Source organism: Myxocyprinus asiaticus, chromosome 8 (genome assembly GCF_019703515.2).
Source record: "Myxocyprinus asiaticus isolate MX2 ecotype Aquarium Trade chromosome 8, UBuf_Myxa_2, whole genome shotgun sequence".
Lineage (NCBI taxonomy): Eukaryota > Metazoa > Chordata > Actinopteri > Cypriniformes > Catostomidae > Myxocyprinus > Myxocyprinus asiaticus.
In genome coordinates, this window is record NC_059351.1 from 15,718,322 (window position 1) to 15,737,742 (window position 19,421).

Here is a 19,421-nt window from a genome sequence, read left to right on the forward strand (position 1 = left end):
GTGTGCTTTGCATTGTGTACCTTGTGCTTCATGCTGTATATCTGCACTTTCTATGTGCGGAAATTACCGTATATTTTTATTTTCAGTCTGTGTCCTCAAATGCTCTTTCTTTGCTTTTGTGTTTGTCTGTAGATGAGTTGGAAAGCTTTGTGTGCAGAGCACCCCTCTCTGAAGCCTGTCCAGCTACACAGAATTCTCACACAGTACCAGCTGATGGCTGAACTGGGTCCTCTCCCAATCTGGCAACCAAGCAGTGAAGATGAAGCCTGTATCTACAGAACAGGTAGGTGTATGAATGGGTATCCAGTGTCTTAAAATGTTGAAAACTACCCACCAATTACTATCCAAATGCTTTTAGGCCATTAACCTTTGTATAACATGGTATAATAATGGCTTTTATATAATAAAAAATGCATATTAATGGCTTTTGTATAATAGCATATCCAGAGACTTTGTTCGTGTACTGTACTGTATGTGTATATTGGTCTCTACAGTATATTTGTCTTTTCAATAGTTGATCTACTGGAGAGTTTTGAGAACCATCCCCCTATTGTACTGCCGAGTGCTGGATTTAAGGTGGACCTGGAGAGTGATTGTGTAGAGGACAGTATATACCGCCAGCTACTTTATGTTCGTCACTTCCTGTGGGGTCTACGCTCCAGGACCCATAATTCAAATGGCTGCGCAGACAGGCAGGAAGCCCAGGTAACATGGATTTCTGTCATACACATTGGTGTGCAGCAGGTAGATGACAGTATTTTAGAGCCAAATTATCTTGACTGCTTTTATAAAAACAAAAACGTTAACATATTCATATTTACAGTACACAGCATTCGGCTTTTGCAAGTCATTCTTTCAAAAAACAAAATATGAACTAGTGCCTTGAAGACCCCAGGAAATCACAATTTGTATTTTACGGCATGGGCTTTTAGTCCATGTGTGTTACATGGAGGCCAACTATTTGCTAGTGTCCTCCTAAAGCTTAACAAAATTTATTTTTAGCAAACATACATTTAAAACAATTAAAACATTTAAAAGTCTTTTTCTTCTGTGAAGTCTGAACCAAAAAGTTTGACTCATCTGGCACTACACATATTTTTGTCCAATTAAATGCTCTCTAGATTGAGAATGTCCTTCCCCGGTGGAGTCGCGTGGCACCATGTGAGGTTCGGACGTGTGAACGTCGAGCTCTGCGCACTTTGCTAGCTTTAATACTTTTTGTGTCATAAACCAGTGAGATTCGATACACCCTGATTCTTAACTGTTCTAGGAAGACAATATGTCAAAGAATTCAAAATCCTCGGGCTCTGGAGATATTAAAAGAAACTTACGCGCTCAAGCTGTAGCCCCTCAGCAGCAGGCCGCAAGCCCGGGAGTCAATTTGGACAGTAAAGTGAAAGAGATTCGGCGTCAATTGATGAACGTGTCAGTAATGCTGACGATGGTCGTTGCTGACTTGGAGAATCTTGCTATGATACGTCGATCGATCACTGCCATGAAGATGAAATTCACTGAGCGCCACAAGAGTGGCGGATATTGAGATACGGATCGATTATCTGGAGTCATCGGAGAGGGAATTAGCTGCTAACCCGCTAGCGACCAAGGCATATTTGGAGCGTGTCTGGGAAAACTTGGAAGACTTGGAGAATCGTAACCGGCGAAACAACGTCTGAATTGTTGAAATTCCTGAGGACAAAGATGGCCGAGATATGGTGAAATTCCTAGACGGGCTCTTCCCGAGTCTGCTCGACATAACAGGCCATAAGCTGGAAATTGAGTGAGCTCACAGAGTTCCGGCTCGGAGATCTGTGGAGAGAGAGAGGCCCGATCAATTCTGGCCAAATTTCTGAGATCATCCGATAAAGATCTTGTGTTACGCAAGGCGAGGAGTAATGGAAGGTTTTCTTGGAAGAACCACAGCATTTTCTTGTTTCCAGACTTTGTGAATGCGACAAGAGAGAAACATGATCGATTCAAGGAATGCAAGAAACTCTTACATCAACGGAAGGTTGCTTTTGCACTGATGTTCCCGGCCAAATTGAAAATAGATACTAAGGATGGCCGCAAAATATTTACATGCCCACAGCAAGCAATGTCCTTAATAAAGTCAATGACTGAGTACGTTATTTGTGGTTCTCATGTTGCAGCCGAGTGGGCCTGACTCACTGAACATTCACTTGACTGTCCGAAGAAGTTAAGCGCCTTTTTTGTTTCTTTTTGTGCTGGTTCTGCCTTGTGGCTGGAGTTTGTTTTGTGTAATAACACACCTTCGGGACAGTTTGTGGATGAATCTGCATGTTCTTTGTGCTTATGCCTCCTAATGGCTGGAGTTTGTAATGTGGAATATTTCTTGCAGGACATTGGAGTGATTAGGTCAGTTGTTGCACTCATGTAACAGCCAAGTGGGCCTGACTCACTGAACATTCACTTGACTGTCCAAGGAAGCTGAGTGCCTTTTTTTGTTTCTTTTTGTGTTGGTGCCGCCAAGTGGCTGGAGTTAGTTTTGTGGAATAACACTCTCTGGGGACAGTTATGTAGATGAATCTACATGCTCTTTGTGCTTATGCCTCCTATTGGCTGGAGTTTGTTTTATAGATTATTTTCTGTTGTGTAATTCTGACTCACAAAATTTGTATAGAAGCACCGGACTTGAGCAATCCGATGGCAAAGTTGTTGCAGGGACTCTCATAGGCGTACATGGACTGTTTGAGTTTAGAGGGATAGATGCCAGTTGGTGCTGTCGTGTGCAGGGTTAATGCACACGTTTTTCTTTTTTATGTTTGTTTGGTTCGGGGTTTGATTGTTGTACTAATATTGGAATGTGGTTGTTACAGTTTTATTTTTGACACACAATCTATTTTTTCTAATATGTCTAAATGTCAAATGTTAATATGAGCAGATTGTCTCTCCCCACGAGGAATGTAAATGGGTTAGGGCACTCCATAAAAAGAAGGATGGTTATTTATTTTCTTAAACATAAGAAATATGATAAAATACTAAATATTTCAAGAAACGCATATTTCCCTGCAGCAAGCTGAAAAATTTGGGAAGATATGGGGTGGACATATTTTCTTTAGTGCTGGCTCAAGTAAGAGCAGGGGAGCCATTACACTGATAAGTAAGCATCTACAATTCAAATGTCTCAAACAGATTAAAAATAAATTAGGAAGAGTCGTTATTGTTTTAGCAAAAATTCAGGGGCAAAGGTTGATTTTGGCTAATATTTACGCACCAAACGCTGATGATCCAGGCTTTTTTATCTTGAAGGGAAGTTGCAAGCCACTGGCACCCCTCATGATATAATATTGGGAGGAGACTTTAATCTGTTGATGGACTCAGTCCTTGATCATAATGATGCAAAAGTGTGTATGCCCCCTAGAGCAACAGTGGCGCTTCACAGGATGTGTAAAAATCTTGGTCTTACAGATATTTGGAGACTTTTGATCCCATCTGGTAGGGACTACAAATTTTTTTTCATCAGTCCATAAAATTGATTCTAGAATAGATTTTTTTATATAATCTAAGTCCCTCATTTCATCTGTTGTTGATTGTTCAACTGGAAACATTTTAGTCTCAGATCACGCCCTGGTGAGTTTAGAGGTGTTGCCACATACGGAGAAAATGAAATCATATAGTTGGCGCTTTAATCTATACCTTTTGCAAAATCCTGAATTCCAACAAATGCTAAAGGATGAAATCAGTGTCTATATGGAGACCAACTGGTCCTTAGTATCCTCAGAGGGCATGGCTTGGGAGGCACTTAAGGCAGTTATTAGAGGTCGGATTATACAGTATGCCTCATTCATCAAAAAATCCAAAGCACGAGAACTCGTGGAGTTGGAAGGAAATATTAAAAGTGCCAAGGCAGAGCTGAAGTGCAGAATTTCGTTTGATGGCCTCAGAGAATTGACCTGATTGAAATACAGATATAATACTATATTGTCACGGAAGGTGGAGTTTTGGCTATTCAGGGCAAGACAGTTATATTTTGAGTCAGGGGACAAAGAAGGGAAGCTTTTGGCTAGATATATAAAACAGAGAGAGTCTTTTTCTACCATTCCCTCAGTGAAATCTGCTGGTGGTGAATTATTTACCTCAACCAATGATATTAATAATGCTTTTAAAGAATTCTATCTTGATCTCTATAGTTTCACATCTTTGTCTACTGATATAGACATTAGAAACTTTGTAGAACCATTAGAACTCACTAAATTGACGAATGAGCAAAACAATTCTCTTGATTCTGAGATAACCTTGGAGGAGCTTGGCGAAGTAATTAAGGCCCTGCCTACAGGCAAGACTCCGGGGCCAGATGGCTTTGCCGCTGAATTTTTGAGATCTTATGCTACAGAACTGGCTCCAATTTTGTTAGAAGTTTATACGGAATCATTAAAGAATGGAAAGCTTCTGCCAACCATGACACAACCCCGGATCAGTCTCATTCTTAAAAAGGACAAAGATCCAAGTGAGAGTAAGAGTTACCATCCAATTTCCCTGATCCAGCTAGACATTAAAATATTGTCAAAAATTTTGGTTAATCGATTAATTAATGTTATGACATCTCTTATACATATAGATCAGGTGGGGTTTATTCGGGGCCACAGCTCTTCTGATAACATTAGGCATTTCATCAATATTATGTGGTCAGTGGCGAATGATCAGACTCTGATCGGTGCTATCCAACTTGATGCCGAAAAGGCGTTTGTTATGGATTTTGGAAATGTATGGGTTTGGGAGTACGTTTATTGGATGGATTAAGTTGCTTTATAAACACCTGGTAGCGGCGGTACAGACAAATGGATTCATTTCAGATTATTTTACTCTGGATAGGGGCACCCGGCAGGGTTGCCCTCTTTTCCCATTATTGTTCTGTCTGGCCCTGGAACCATTAGCAGCTGTGATAAGAAAGGAGACTGATTTTCCAGGGGTGATGGCGGGAGGTATGGCGCATAAGCTTCTGCTTTATGCAGATGATATTTTATTATACATCTCCGACCCTACTAGATCTATGCCTTGCCTCCACAGAATTATTAATTCCTTTTCTAAGTTCTCAGGATACAGAGTCAGTTGGTCTAAATCTGAAGTTACCCAAACCAGTGGCCCAAACAAGGCATTAAGTATTTAAGTATATTATTCCCAGCAAATTTGTCTGATTTAGTTAGTTCATTTTGACCCTTTAATAAAATGTTTTTCAAGCAATGTGGGCAGGTGGGCTTCATTACATTTATCGATGATTGGGAAGGTTAATGTTATTAAAATGAATTGTATTCCGAAATTCAACTACCTGCTACAGTCTCTCCCTGTAGATATCCCCCTCTCTTACTTCAAGCAATTTGATAGCATAGCGAAGTCCTTCATTTGGAATGGTAAATGTCCCAGATTACATTTCAGTAAGCTGCATAGGCCGATTGACAAAGGTGGGCTAGGCCTACCCAAGATTTTGTTTTATTATTATGCATTTGGTCTCAGACATTTGGCTCATTGGTCGTTTCTAACTGAGAGAGCCCCTCCCTGGTTTTGTATTTGAACAGGAAGTTCTTGCCCCTATTTTGCCATTGCAAAGCCTTTCTGTTAAACTAACCGGAGAAGTTAAATTACACCCCGTTATCTCGCATTTGCACTTGGTATGGACAAAAGTGTCCAGAGTGTTTAATTTGGATATTTATCTAAATGTTGCCTCGAGCTTATGGCTGAACCCCAAATTATGTATTAATAAGTCCCCATTCTGCTGGTCAGAGTGGATTGTGAGGGAGGTTACTACACTCAGTGACCTATATGAGAGTACTGTGTTGAGATCCTTTGAACATTTGGTTCAACATTTTGGGATCCCCAGATCTCATTTTTTTCTGTACTATATTTGGGAATAGCATACATCCCCCTAAAGCGGCAGATACTATGGGAGTGGTGATTACTGCTTTTGGGAAAGGTCATGAGGCATCAGTGTATTACTCCCTGCTAATTCAGAGTCTGGGGGACGGAGCTTCAACTTCTCTCAAGAGATTATGGGAGAAAGATTTAAACTTGGAATTGGAGGAGGGAGAGTGGGCTAGGATTCTAAAAAACGTCAAGTCTGCATCTAGAGACCTTATGCAATTCAAGATTTTACATCAGTTCTCTAGATTATATAGGCTTGGTCTTAAAGACACACCCACCTGCTGGCGATGCCAGTCAGAGGATCGAGATATAGCCCATGTCTTTTAGGGGTGTGTTAAGATCCAGGAGTTTTGGTTGAAGGTTCAGAGTTTGGTGTGTGATACTTTTAAGGGGATGGAGGTCAGCTGGAGCACCCTAATTTCAGGAGTGGTGCTTGGAGATGGGAAGGGTGGCGGCCTTTGAAGAAGGGTAATTTAGAAGACTGGGGAAGTTTAACTTGTTCGTGGAGAAATATATATCATACATCCATAAATGACAGATATCTGCCCCATTTCTCCATATATATATATATATAAACCATTTTTTTTTTTGTGTGTGTGTGTGTGTCTATGTCATGTACAACCACTGGGATGATGTTGGGGGCCAGCGTGGGATTGGGAGGGGTAATAGTGGGGGTTAATGTAGATTCTGTGTATATATTTTGTTTTTCTATGTTCAAATATGTGAATCAATAAAAATTGCAATATTCCAGGTTCAATAGAAGTTAAGTTTAATCGACAGCATTTGTGGCATAATATTGGTTACCAAAAAAACTAAAATGAATTTTGACTTGCCCCTCCTTTTCTTTAAAAAAAAAACAAAAATCTGGGTTACAGTGAGGCACTTACACTGAAAGTGAATGGGGGCCAATCCGTAAACATTAAAATGCTAAATGTTTCAAAAGTATTGCCACAAGACACAAACAATATGTGTGTTAACATGATTCTAGTGTGATAAAATTGCCTAATAACCTTTTCTAATTTAAAGTTATAGCTAATTTTACAGCTTCGTTCCCATGATGAAGTTATGTCAACAAACCCCAAAAAAATCACAATTTAACAACTTTACAGCTCAAATAATACATGAGTTTTAACAAAATAATTAATGCAAGTGCTTTTATAAAATTAGAAGTTTTACATTTCTGCCTTTAAACTCTCTAAAAATTGGCCCAGTTCACTTCCACTTTAACCCAGATATCTTTTTTTTTTTTTTTTAAGGAGGCATGAATCAAAATGTATTTTTGTGGTAACCAACAAAATGTTATACATCAGTATAAAATACTGATATTGATAATGTGTTAATGATCATTGTTTATTATGTTAACATGAAATTTCTGTCTTGCAGCATGACCCTCCTCAACCTCACTCCAGTCCATATGCAGCAACTCCTTTGCACGGGGAGGGAGAGGGGGAGGTGCGGGGCTCCTCCGTATGCCTCGGAGGAAGAGGTGAGGGGGCTGGAGCCGAGGAACGACCCAGAGACAAACCGCCACATACTATTCACTACAGAAACGGGACCAGCATTCGTTATACCAACCAAACGCAAGCAACAGACTCTTCTTGTATACTGACTCCACCTAACACACCCCTCTGTCCCGAACACACATATATACACTCCAATACACAGGCCAGTGCACCCCATTACTCCGAGCATGCTTCACAAGAGCACACACATACACACTCTCACACAAATTCCAATGGTTGCGTGCGTTCCACTCCAGAGCACAAGAAAATCAATGGCTTCATCAGCAATAGCATTGAAGGCAAGTCAAAGAAACATCCTTTTGAGTCGTTGATGTGTGCGTTCTTTCATCTGTTGGGTCATTCCTGTTATGCAGTACATTTTGAACTCTGTGACATATGAAAAAGTTTATATGTTTGTGTTGTAAGTTAAGGAAGTATTTCTATAAAAGTTCAAGCTTTTACAGCTAAACTTTATTAGGGGGTCCAAGCACTGAAGGTGCTGGAACCGAATTGTGTCTGTACAGATTTTCTTCTTCTTGATCCAAAAGTGTCTGGGCAGCAAAAACCATAAGTCCTAGAGACACCAAATTTGGCAGGATGGTCCCAAAGGAGGAATGAGTCTAAATAAATTTTGGTGGTAATCAACATTATGCCACAAATGCTGTCGACTGAGCTTAACTTGTATTGAACCCATAACATTCCTTTAACCAGTGGCGGACTGGCCACCGAGACTTTTCCCGGTGGGCCGGCCGCAAAATGGGGCCGCATGGGCTGGCGTGTTATGCAGAACGCGCCACAAAAGGGTGCCGCGATACGTGGAAGGGGGCAGCGATATGCAGAAAAGGACAGTAACCCCCCCAGTCTGCCCCTGCCTTTAACTCTCACCTGTGGATGCAGCACCAAATGTTGTTGACTGACAAAGGTTTACCAAGATATTCCAGAGCCCATGTCATTATATCTATTACAGACAAATGTTTTTTTAAGAGAGCGACTTACTGTCTTAACCACATACTGCTTGGATTACAAGTAAATGGCTACTTAAACAGAGAGTGCGGGTGCTAGATTGTCCAGCCTGCAGTCCTGACCTGTCTCCAATTGAAAATGTGTGGCACATTACGAAGCACAAAAATGGCAATGAAGTTATATTGTTACATCGCACAGCTGAAGACCTGCATAATGGATGAATGGGGGAAAATTCTGCTTGCCAAACTTAACAAACGTGTGTCTTCAGTGCCCAAACGCTTCATAAGTGTTATTAGAAGAAATTGTGATGCTACACAGTGGTAAACACTCGACTGTCTCAACTTTTTCGGAGCATGTTGCAATCATCTGATTTGTTATGAGTGTATATTAAAAAACTAAAATAAAAAAAATAATTCACAAGGTCAGACATCCCACCCTGCAGGACATTTGATTATGAAAGAACACAACAATTTATTTCATCACATACTGAAACTATTTAAACACACACATCTACATTGCTCAGCCACAACATTAAAACCACCTGCCTAATATTGTGTACTAATATAGGTCCCCCTCGTGCTGCCAAAACAGCGCCAACCCTATTCTCAGAATAGCATTCACCAACAATCATGCCACGGTCCAAATCACTGAGATCACATTCTGATGGTTGATGTGAACATTAACTGAAGCTCCGGACCCGTATCTGCATGATTTTATGCACTGCACTGCTGCCACATCACTGGCTGATTAGATAATCGCATGGATGAATGTTGGTACCAGACAGGCTGGTTTGAGTATTTCTGTAACTGCTGATCTCCTGGAATTTTCATGCACAACAGTCTCTAGAATTTACTCAGAATGGTGCCAAAAACAAAAAACATCCATTGAGGGGCAGTTCTGCAGATGGAAACGCCTTGTTGATGAGAGAGGTCAACAGAGAATGGCCAGACTGGTTCAACTGACTAAGTCTACAGTAACTCAGATAACTGCTCTGTACAATTGTGGGTAGAAGAATAGCAGAATAGCATTCTGAGATGTGGCTTGGCATTGTTTTGGCGGCATGAGGGGGACCTACACAATGTTAGGCAGGTGGTTTTAATGTTGTGGCTGATCAGTGTATATATATATATATATATATATATATATATATATATATATATATATATATATATATATATATATTCCTTGCTGAGTATTTTGTTGGAATGCTAATAGCTAAATCAAATGCTAATGCAAATAGCTTTTCTATTTCTTTTGCAAATGCCTTGTACTGTGATGTGGCATGCTTGGCAGCAAGCAACGCTGTCATTATTTTTGACAGGGGTACACTTTAGTGTAGTCTGGGGTGAAGTGCGTTTTATATTTTCTTTTTTTAGAACACTCTGCCATGGCACTGCAGGACACTAAACTGAACTGATGGACAATGAAAGAGAGAGAGAGAGGTCAACTGTAAAGCCTGCTCACATAGGTCTACTTAGCACAAAGAAAGACCAATCAGGCATGACTGTAGTACATACAACTGTTGTTTTTGTAACAGTGAATCAAACTTTCCAATGTGACATAAAATTCAGTATCAATAGAACAATATTAATTAAGACAATATTAATTGAACTGGTAATAATAAAAGTAATAAAATTAGTGTTAAGTAGAAAATAAAATATTTATACTGAGTTAACAAAAGGTCATTTGGAACAGGCTTATTGGTTGTTCCTCAGGTTGTGGCAGGCAGATACATATTTGGCTGTCACCCTGCAGCATTCCTCATTCTCTCCCAATAATAGGGGCAGTTTATCTATATTGCTGTAAGCTGTGAGTGCGCAGTCTCTCTGCTTTAAGGAGCCATGTTTGTCTGTGCCGACCCACCTCTATGGCCAGCTTGTGCTCACTCAGTATATACTTTGTCAGAGTTTTCCTTTCCTTTTGGTTGGTCACTATGGTTAGGTAAGTTGCCACAGAGTATGATCTTTTTAGGGCCAGATAGGTTTCAAGTTTGCTTTGGGATTTGGTGAGTTCTGTCCAATAATCACTGAATTTGTCTTTTTCTTTAGATATAATTTGGTTGGGCCTGATTGTCTGAGATTGTTTTGTTTTGGTGGGGTCACAGAGTCTCAGAATGAGTAGGCTAAGAGGGCTTCCTTCAGAGCTCATCTCTTGGCAGATCAGGCCTTTGTGACAAAAGGAGAGGGGATCACTTGTTTTGATGTGTTTCTAGAAACGTATGGCTCATTTATGGATATAGTAGGGGACATTGGCCTAATTCAGCTCAACATGCAGAGTTTGGTGTTTTACTTTGCACCTGGAGTATGCTTTTACAGAACTCTGCATGTTAAATTTCTATTGGATGCTTGTCCAATTTTGCCCAATTTGGTTGTGTTAGTGGACCCCACACCTCACTGCCATATAGTGCAATGGGTTCAATTACTGATTTCAATATATTGAGCCAGGTTCTAATTGGGATTTCTGTGTTTATTGATTTTTTGATGGCGTAGAAAGCCCGTTTTGCTTTATCTCTGAGTTAATTCACAGCCAGGCAAAAGTTCCCAGTGTTAGTGATTGTTATGCCTAAATATGTGCATTTTGTGGATTGTTCAATAGATTTGTTTCCAATTGTTAATGGATTATTTTGCTGAGATTTGGATCTTTTCTGAAAATTTTATGTTTTGTTTTTTTGTTGGTTGACTGTCAGGGCCCAGGTCTGACAGAACCTTTCTAGCAGAGACAGTATCCATTAGAGTGAGACCAGGTGCAGGGGAATTTTCAGTTTGTTTGGCCAATTCATTGATATAGATATTAAATTGTGTGGGACTTGAGCTGCATCCCTGTCTCAATCCACAATCCTGAATGAAGCTTTCAGTTTGTTTAGTGCCAATTTTAATGGAGCGTTTACTATTTGCATGCATTGATTTGGTCAAATCATTAAATTTTCCTCCAATTCCACTTTCAGTTAATTTAAGGAATAAACCTTCATGCCAGATTGAATAGAATGCTTTTTGGAAGTCCACAAAACAGGTGTAAATGTTCTCATTATTTTTATGTACGTACTTGTCAATAAGGGTATGCAAAGTAAAAATATTATCTGATGTCCAGAATTTAGGTAAGAATCCAATCTGACTTTTGCTCAGGACACTGTGTTGCATAAGGAAGTCTATAGTTCTTGAATTTATTATGCTGCACAAAACTTTGTGATGTACAAACTAAGTGAGTGGCAGAGCTGCAGTAGTTCCTTCCAATTTTCTTGAGGTGACTGCCATTTCTCCATAATGGGGGACAACCAGTGGGCAGATCTCCTTTGTCCCATGTCATCTGCAAAATTATAATATCACAGTTTTTGATTTCTTTAAAAAAAAAAAAAAAAAAAAAAAAAACATTTTCATTCCAAAGGTTGAGGATTTTTGAGCCTATTATCTTAAATTTGATTAAGAGGATAATAATAATAATAATAATAATAATAATAATAATAATGATAAATAATTAAAAAACATTGAACAGTATGCATTTGATTTTCACATATTTTGTAACAGTTTATTCAATGCATGAACATTATTTTCCCTCTTTTCCCCTTGTTTTTGTTATATGATGACAGACATGTAATCATGCCTGATTTGTGTACATAACTTGTATCTCACTTGAATGAGTTTGTGTGTGGATGCATTTGTTTATTATGCAAGTAATAAACATATGCACTGCAATCTGCGTACAGTTCTGTCAGTTTTGTGTGCATTTACTCTTTGCATTTGTTTGCATGTGCAGCTCATGTGTTTAGCTATTTTTTTAATCCCCTTTTCTCCCAGTTTGGAATGCCCAATTCCCACTACTTAATAGGTCCTCGTGGTAGTGCGTTTACTCACCTCAATCTGGATGGCGGAGGACAAGCCTCAGTTGCCTCCGCTTCTGAGACCATCAATCCACGCATCTTCTAATGTGGCTCGTTGTGCATGTCACTGCGGAGACTCTGCATGTGGAGGCTCATGCTACTCTCCACAATCCACGCACAACTTACCACACGCCCCATTGAGAGCGAGAACCACTAATTGCGACCACGAGGAGGTTACCCCATGTGACTCTACCCTCCCTAGCAATCGGGTCAATTTGGTTGCTTAGGAGACCGGGCTAGAGTCACTCAGCACCCCCTGGATTTGAACTCGCGACTCCAGGGGTGGTAGTCAGTGTCAGTACTCGCTGAGCTACCCAGGCCCCCTGTGTTTAGCTATTGTGAACATATTGTTTTTGTTAATGGGACAAGTTCAGTATCTCTGTGTGTCAAATGAGAACTGAGTCCTGTGTATGTTTGTTTGTTTATCCCTGCCCTACTCCAGGCCCTTTAAGTGGTTGTGGCTTTCCTTTCCCTGTCCCTGACTCTCACAATCTGGGCCCAAACTCTGATGATATCTGTTCCGTCTTTGTAGTGGATCTGGATAAGGGACCATACGGCTTGGGAATGGGACTTATCGATGGACTTGTGAGTCTTCCCTATATTGCTTTAACATGTATCCCTGGTAGTCAATGTTCTATGCACATACCCATAACTCTCTCACTCTGTTCCAAAACCTAGGGAGATTCCAACCTAGACAGCATTTTAACACATCATAGGCACACTTCAGACTCTATTGGAATCAATTGTGAGTCGACTTTTCCCATGTGCTTTACATGAGGAGTGCTATTTTTGTGGCGCACAGATTTACTGTCTATGTAGAGCATTCCAGATCTGTCACTTATAAGAGGTTCCATTTCAGTTATAGGCAACAGACAGCAAAGCTCAGCAGGTTTTGGAAAAGAGTGTATATCTGAAAACTTATCTGAAAAAAATCTTAAAAGAACAATTGTATTATAATTAATCTTCCTTAAAATATTATTTAAAACAAAAGAGGTTTACATTATGTACTGAATCCTAACTTCTTACTTGAATGGGGCCAGTCCATAAATGCTAAAATACACAATGTTTCAAAAGAATATCCACAAGATATAATAAATTATAACTTTTTTCATGATTTTAGTGTGATAAAATCACTAACCGTATACATCGATCAGCCACAACAATAAAACCACCTGCCTAATATTGTGTAGGTCCCCCTCATGCCATCAAAACAGCACCAACCCGCATCTCAGAATAGCATTCTGAGATGCTATTCTTCTCAGCACAATTGTAGAGTTTTGTTATCTGAGTTACCATAAACTTTGCCAGTTCGAACCAGTCTTGCCATTCTCTGTTGTCCTCTCTCATCAGCAAGACATTTCCGTCCACAGAACTGCCACTCACTTGATGTTTTTTGTTTTTGGCACTATTTGGTGTAAATTCTAGAGACTGTTGTGCGTGAAAATCCCAGGAGATCAGCAGTTACAGAAATACTCAAACCAGCCCATCTGGCACCAACAATCATCCATGCGATTATCTAATCAGCCAATCGTGTGGCAGCAATGCAGTGCATAAAATCATGCAGATACGGGTCAGGAGCTTCAGTTAATATTCACATCAACCATCAGAATGGGGAAAAAATGTGATTTCAGTGATTTGGACCGTTGAGTATTTCTGTAACTGCTGATCTCCTGGGATTTTCACGCACAACAGTCTCTAGAATTTACTCAGAATGGTATCAAAAACAAAAAACATCCAGTCAGCGGCAGTTCTGTGTAACTTTACACAGAAAAGATTATTAAGCAATTTTATCACACTAAAATCAGAATATCTTCAATACAAGATTCTAGCTCATGTAGTATTTGCGCTACAAAATTTGCACTAAAATTTCTTACGATTTATTTGATAGACAAATGGTTTGCATGCATGCACCAACAAACTGTGCCATGACGCAAGTTAAAACTGGCTTGCTACATTTACCAATCTCATCCGCTGCTCTTCTACTCATAAAAGTAGATAAAAAAAATATATATATATTGATCTGTTTCTCATCCACACCTGTCATATCACTTCTGAAGATATGGATTAAAACACTGAGTCGTATTGATTGGTTTTATGCTGACTTTATGTGCTTTTTGGAGCGTCAAAAATTTTGGCACCCATTCACTTGCATTGTATGGACCTGCAGAGCTGAGATATTCATATCATAAATATTCATCTGGGATGGCATGAGGTTGAGTAAATGATGAGAGAATTTTCATTTTTGGGTGAACTATCCCTTGAAGCAGATCTTTTCACTGTGTGTTGAGAGTAAAAGTTACACACATATATAAATATATTTAAAATTAATATTTCTAAATTAAAAGGCCAAGTTAGAACGCATGGCCTGGTTTCACAGCTCGAATGGCCTGGTTTTGTTGTTGTTGATGAATAAACTGCATAACCGCCAGCTTCGTCTTTTCATTTTGTATTTAAAGGATATTACAGTATTAATTATTACGTTAACCGGTATTTAGCCTTTAGTACACAATTTTGGTTTTGAGTTGATGAAGGGGTACTTGAGCCTTACTATTGGTGTTGCAAAAAAAAAAAAAAAAAGTGGGAAATACTTGTTTAAATGACCATATACGTTATAGGGTTATTAAGCATAAATATGTGTAAATATGCTCAGTGGCTCCATACTTATTGCATTACAAATGGACAACAAGTAAGGTCTCTCTTTTTTCATTCTCTCTGCATACAGCATACTCCTCTGAACTCGCCTGGAATCTATATTAGGACACTGATTCCAGATGGACCAGCTGCTGCAGATGGTCGAATTTGCATTGGTGACAGAATCCTGGCAGTGAATGGGACCAGTCTCATTGGAGCAGACTACCAGAGGTTAGTGCTCTATATACACCATCTATCAGCTTTCTGCGTCTCACACTCAGCACAGCTATTGGGAGAGTGTGCTGAAAGTTTATTATCAAGGTAAAATTTCCACCAGGTAGTACAAATGCATTAGATCCATCTGTTCTGTTAACCCTGACAATTTAATTGCTCTCTGTCTGTCTCACACAGTGCTGTGGATTTGATTCGTTTGGGGGGAGGACGGCTCCGGTTTCTTGTCGCCAAATCAGATCTTGAAGTATCAGAGAAGATCAGTGCCTCTTCCTGCTGAGAGAGAGGCTGCAAGTGTGACACTCTTCCTAAATGAAATATGAGGAGGACAGCGAGTCCTTCTTTCCGAGACAGGAGATGGGATATTAAGCACACTATAGGACCTCTCAGCGACTACAGCCCTCTATCTCAGCCCTGTACAACACTGCACTCTTCCCTGTCAGAAAGACAGTTTGACATATCTGTTTTTACCTCTTAACCAATTTGGTTTTAATTCTTTATTGTCAAAGAATATTAAAGGGAATGTATTCATGCATATAATCTGGCTGGTACTGAAACAACACAAATTGAAAATTGAAGTGCAAGTGAAATGTATAAATGTTATTAATATCTAATTTAAAAATAAATAAATAAATAAATAGCAAACAATAAAAACACAGTAAACATGAGAAACATGGCAATGGCCTTTGAAAATTGAACCTAATCTTATCTTTCTTGGTTGATAAAAAGGTTTGACACAAAAATATTTTGCCCTACTATACTTCACATTTTCCTAATGGATAAAATCTTTACAAGTTCTTATGCAGAATCATTTCAAACTGAAGGTAAACAAGCAGGCTCAAATCCTTGATGGTTTCCGTATGGACATTTGATATATACAGTATATATATATATATATATATATACGCACACTACCGGTCAAAAGTTTTGAAACACTTACTCATTCTTTATTCTATTTTTTTTTTTTTTTTTTTTTTCACATTTTAGAATAATAGTAAAGTCATCAAAACTATGAAATAACATAAATGGAACTATGGGAATTATGTTGTGACTAAACAAAATCCCAAATAAATCAAAACTTGTTATATTTTAGCATCTTCAAAGTAGTCACCCTTTGTCTAGAATTTGCAGACATGTACTCTTGACATTTTCTCAACCAGCTTCTTGAGGTATCACCCTGGGATGCTTTTAAAACAGTATTGAAGGAGTTCCCATCTATGTTGGGCACTTATTGGCTGCTTTTCTTTATTATTTGGTCCAAGTCATCCATTTCAAAAACTTTTTTTTTTTAAATTAAAGTTTAGTTTTATAATAAAATAAATTAATATGGTGGCACAATTATATTTTTGCCTACAAAACTAATTTCAAACATTTAAGCATAAGCCTTCAGATCAAAAGATTTTTAAGATCATGAGAAACATTTCAGTCAAGTGTTTCAAAAATTTTGACCGGTAGTGTATATATATATATATATATATATATATATATATATATATATATATATATATATATATATATATATATATATACTTGCTGAACAATTGCACTTGACAAAATCCATTGCAAGTGCCCAATTTCATGGTGCAAATCTCTTCTCTTTCTGTCTCAAGTATCTTCTCAAAATGCTCAGTTTCCATGTTAGCAGTACTCAGAATAGTAACAATTTTAAGTTCAACTATTTACAAAAAGCTTATACAGTATACATGCATATAACGTTTTCAAAATGGCAAAGTTTTAACATAATTCATAGTATTCGTAATATAAGATAAGCTGTTTCATTTATATTTGAGAAGACATTATAAATCTGCACACGTTTTTGAATACAAAAAGTGTTTATTTTTTCCATTATTTCATGTTTGTACTAAATCTGTATTGCAGTATTTCATAATTGATTTTTTGTTCTCAGTTGAACTTGTATTTGGAAGATTTATATGGTAATGTACCTTTTAGCTATTAAACTGAACATTGAAAAGTCCAACTGTTTTCGAGTTTTTTCATGCAACAGAAAGCGCTGCTTTCAACATTCACCAGGAGAGGGCGCTACAACACTGCACGAATAGCTGAATAAAGCAGCTGGTGAAGGGGTTCTACCATTCGATGAAAATTGAGGGCTAGAGCTTGAGCACCACAACACAGCTCTATAATTGTTTTTATTTTTATTTTTATTTTTATTATTTATTTATTTATTTATTTTTTGCTTTAAAGAGAAAATTGATACAAGTAAACATATATCGAACCGTTTGAAATTTTGTTCAATAAAAAGACCGCGAATTAGAATGTCCAGCAGGTGGCAGCATTGACCTACAATTTGGTTGACTTTAATTTGGCTGGTGAGCATTTGATGTACGTTAGCTGGTCTTGATTGTAAAAAAAAAAAAAAAAGCCATCCATTGTTTTTAATTGAGATAATATCGAACAGTATCCTAAATAGATGTGTGCATTTTTATCAGACTTCGTGAAAATACTTTAGCGAAGACTGAGAGGAATTTAAGGCTCATTCAAGCGAGGGAAATGCCTTTGAAATTCATGATTCAATGATTATAAGCCAATTATATTGTAATTACATTGCTGCTGTGGTCTGAATGCGAAACCCATCAAACATGGCTCCAGCATTTTAGGAGCTAGGCTAGGACCCCAGCTAAACAGCCAACCGAACAAAACACAGTAGCACTTCAAGGAAAAGTTCATCCAAATATTTAAATTGTTTCATCATTTACTCACACTCATGCCATCCCAGTTGTGTGACTTTCTTTCTATTGCAGAACACAAATCAAGATTTTTAGATGAATATGTCAGCTCTGTAGGTCCATACAATGCAAGTGAATAGTGATCAGCCCTTTAAAGTTCCAAGGCAGCATAAAAGTAATCCGACTCCAGTGGTTAAATCCATGTCTTCAGAAGCAATATGATAGATGTGGGTGAAAAATATTTGAATATTTAAGTATTTTTTTTTATTATTTATCTTTTTTTTTCACTACAAATCACCACCTTTGTCCAGACCCTACTAGTAGGTGGCGATATGTAAGAAAAATGTGAATCGCCAAAAAAACAAAAGAAGAACGTGGAAATGAAAGTGAAAGTGGAGATTTATAGTAAAAGGGCTTAAATATTGATCTGTTTCTCATCCACACCTATCATATCGCTTCAGAAGACATGGATTAAACCACTGGAGTTTTATGGATTACTTTTATGCTGCCTTTATATTCTTTTTGGAGCTTCAAAGTTCTGTTCACCATTCACTTGCATTGTATGGACCTACAGAGCTGAGATATGCTTCAAAAAACCTTTTAAATTCATACTCATCTGGCATAGCCTGAGGGTGAGTAAATGAGAGAATTTTCATTTTTGGGTGAACTATCCCTTTAAATGTGGTATGAAGAAATGTCATCGCGTGATCTCCATGGTTTTACAAGGAGTCAGTAGCGATTCTTCACCAACCAACCGACAGAGTCCATCTGAAGACCCTAAATCTTAATTTGGCGCTAGTGGTTGCAGATATCGAAGTTGTTGCCTAATATGACGAGCTTTTCAAATCAGTTCTTTATGAGATTCCATCTCGGTTAGGATGCTGTTTGGGATGCAGCAGAATTCGAGTGTGCAGGCTTGGAGACACAGCCTACCTCAGCAACGCACTGACAGGTGTAAGATTAACTTTGTTAGGCGCGGACGCATCCGTGCGCGACAAATTAAATTAATGGAACAAATTTCCCTCGTAATTAAGACAAAAATTCGTGTCAGCTATAACCTTGCCTAGCGCTAATTATGTACAAATGATTTATCATCTGTTTCGGACGGAATATTAATCTTCAGCTCGTTGCAAAGAGCGCCTTGTGTTAAGAGATGAAGCTTGATTAACACTGACAGGTCAAGTAACTGCTCTCTCCCTCGCCTCAATTAACAGATAGTGGATGCGCAGGCAAGCAGAACCCTCTTTTGCACACTTAAATCCCCGAGCTTTCACCCAACTGCAATGCGAAATCCTCGTTATAGAACGTATTTACAGTTGCGCCATATTTGATTTTAGGCGGGAGTGATCGACTTGCAGTCTCTTCGTTGACATGCACTGTATGAAATAGTATGAAGGTCCTAGATCACATCTTATTTTAACAACTCGTGCTTTCTGGTGATTTTTGTCTACAGATTTTTTTTTTTTTTTTTTTTTTTTAAGATGTAGCCTATTTTCAGTGTACTGCCCATACTGCAAGTCCCTCTCAGCCTCGTTTTCATTCCCGCCAAAAATCAAATATGGCGCTACTCCAAATAAGGTCTATGGTCCGCGTGAAGGCTTTCAAACATATTATTTGTAGAAGCTTTCCCCTCCTGCGCTGACATGTATGAGGATGGCC

General features: G+C 38.6%; 1 protein-coding gene across 4 annotated transcripts in view; it reads left to right on the forward strand.

Moving 5' to 3' along the window:
* Positions 1–17,043, forward strand: part of LOC127445421 (ras-associating and dilute domain-containing protein-like) — a 37,953-nt gene extending 20,910 nt beyond the window's left edge. For all 4 annotated transcript variants that reach the window (XM_051705481.1, XM_051705483.1, XM_051705484.1 and 1 more), the window contains 6 exons: positions 133–283; positions 515–705; positions 7,258–7,675; positions 12,656–12,798; positions 14,936–15,075; positions 15,256–17,043. In XM_051705481.1, coding sequence (XP_051561441.1) covers positions 133–283; positions 515–705; positions 7,258–7,675; positions 12,656–12,798; positions 14,936–15,075; positions 15,256–15,355 — 1,143 coding nt within the window. In that variant the 3' untranslated portion in view covers positions 15,356–17,043. The remainder of the gene's footprint in view (positions 1–132; positions 284–514; positions 706–7,257; positions 7,676–12,655; positions 12,799–14,935; positions 15,076–15,255) is intronic.
* The last annotated feature ends 2,378 nt before the right edge of the window (positions 17,044–19,421 follow it).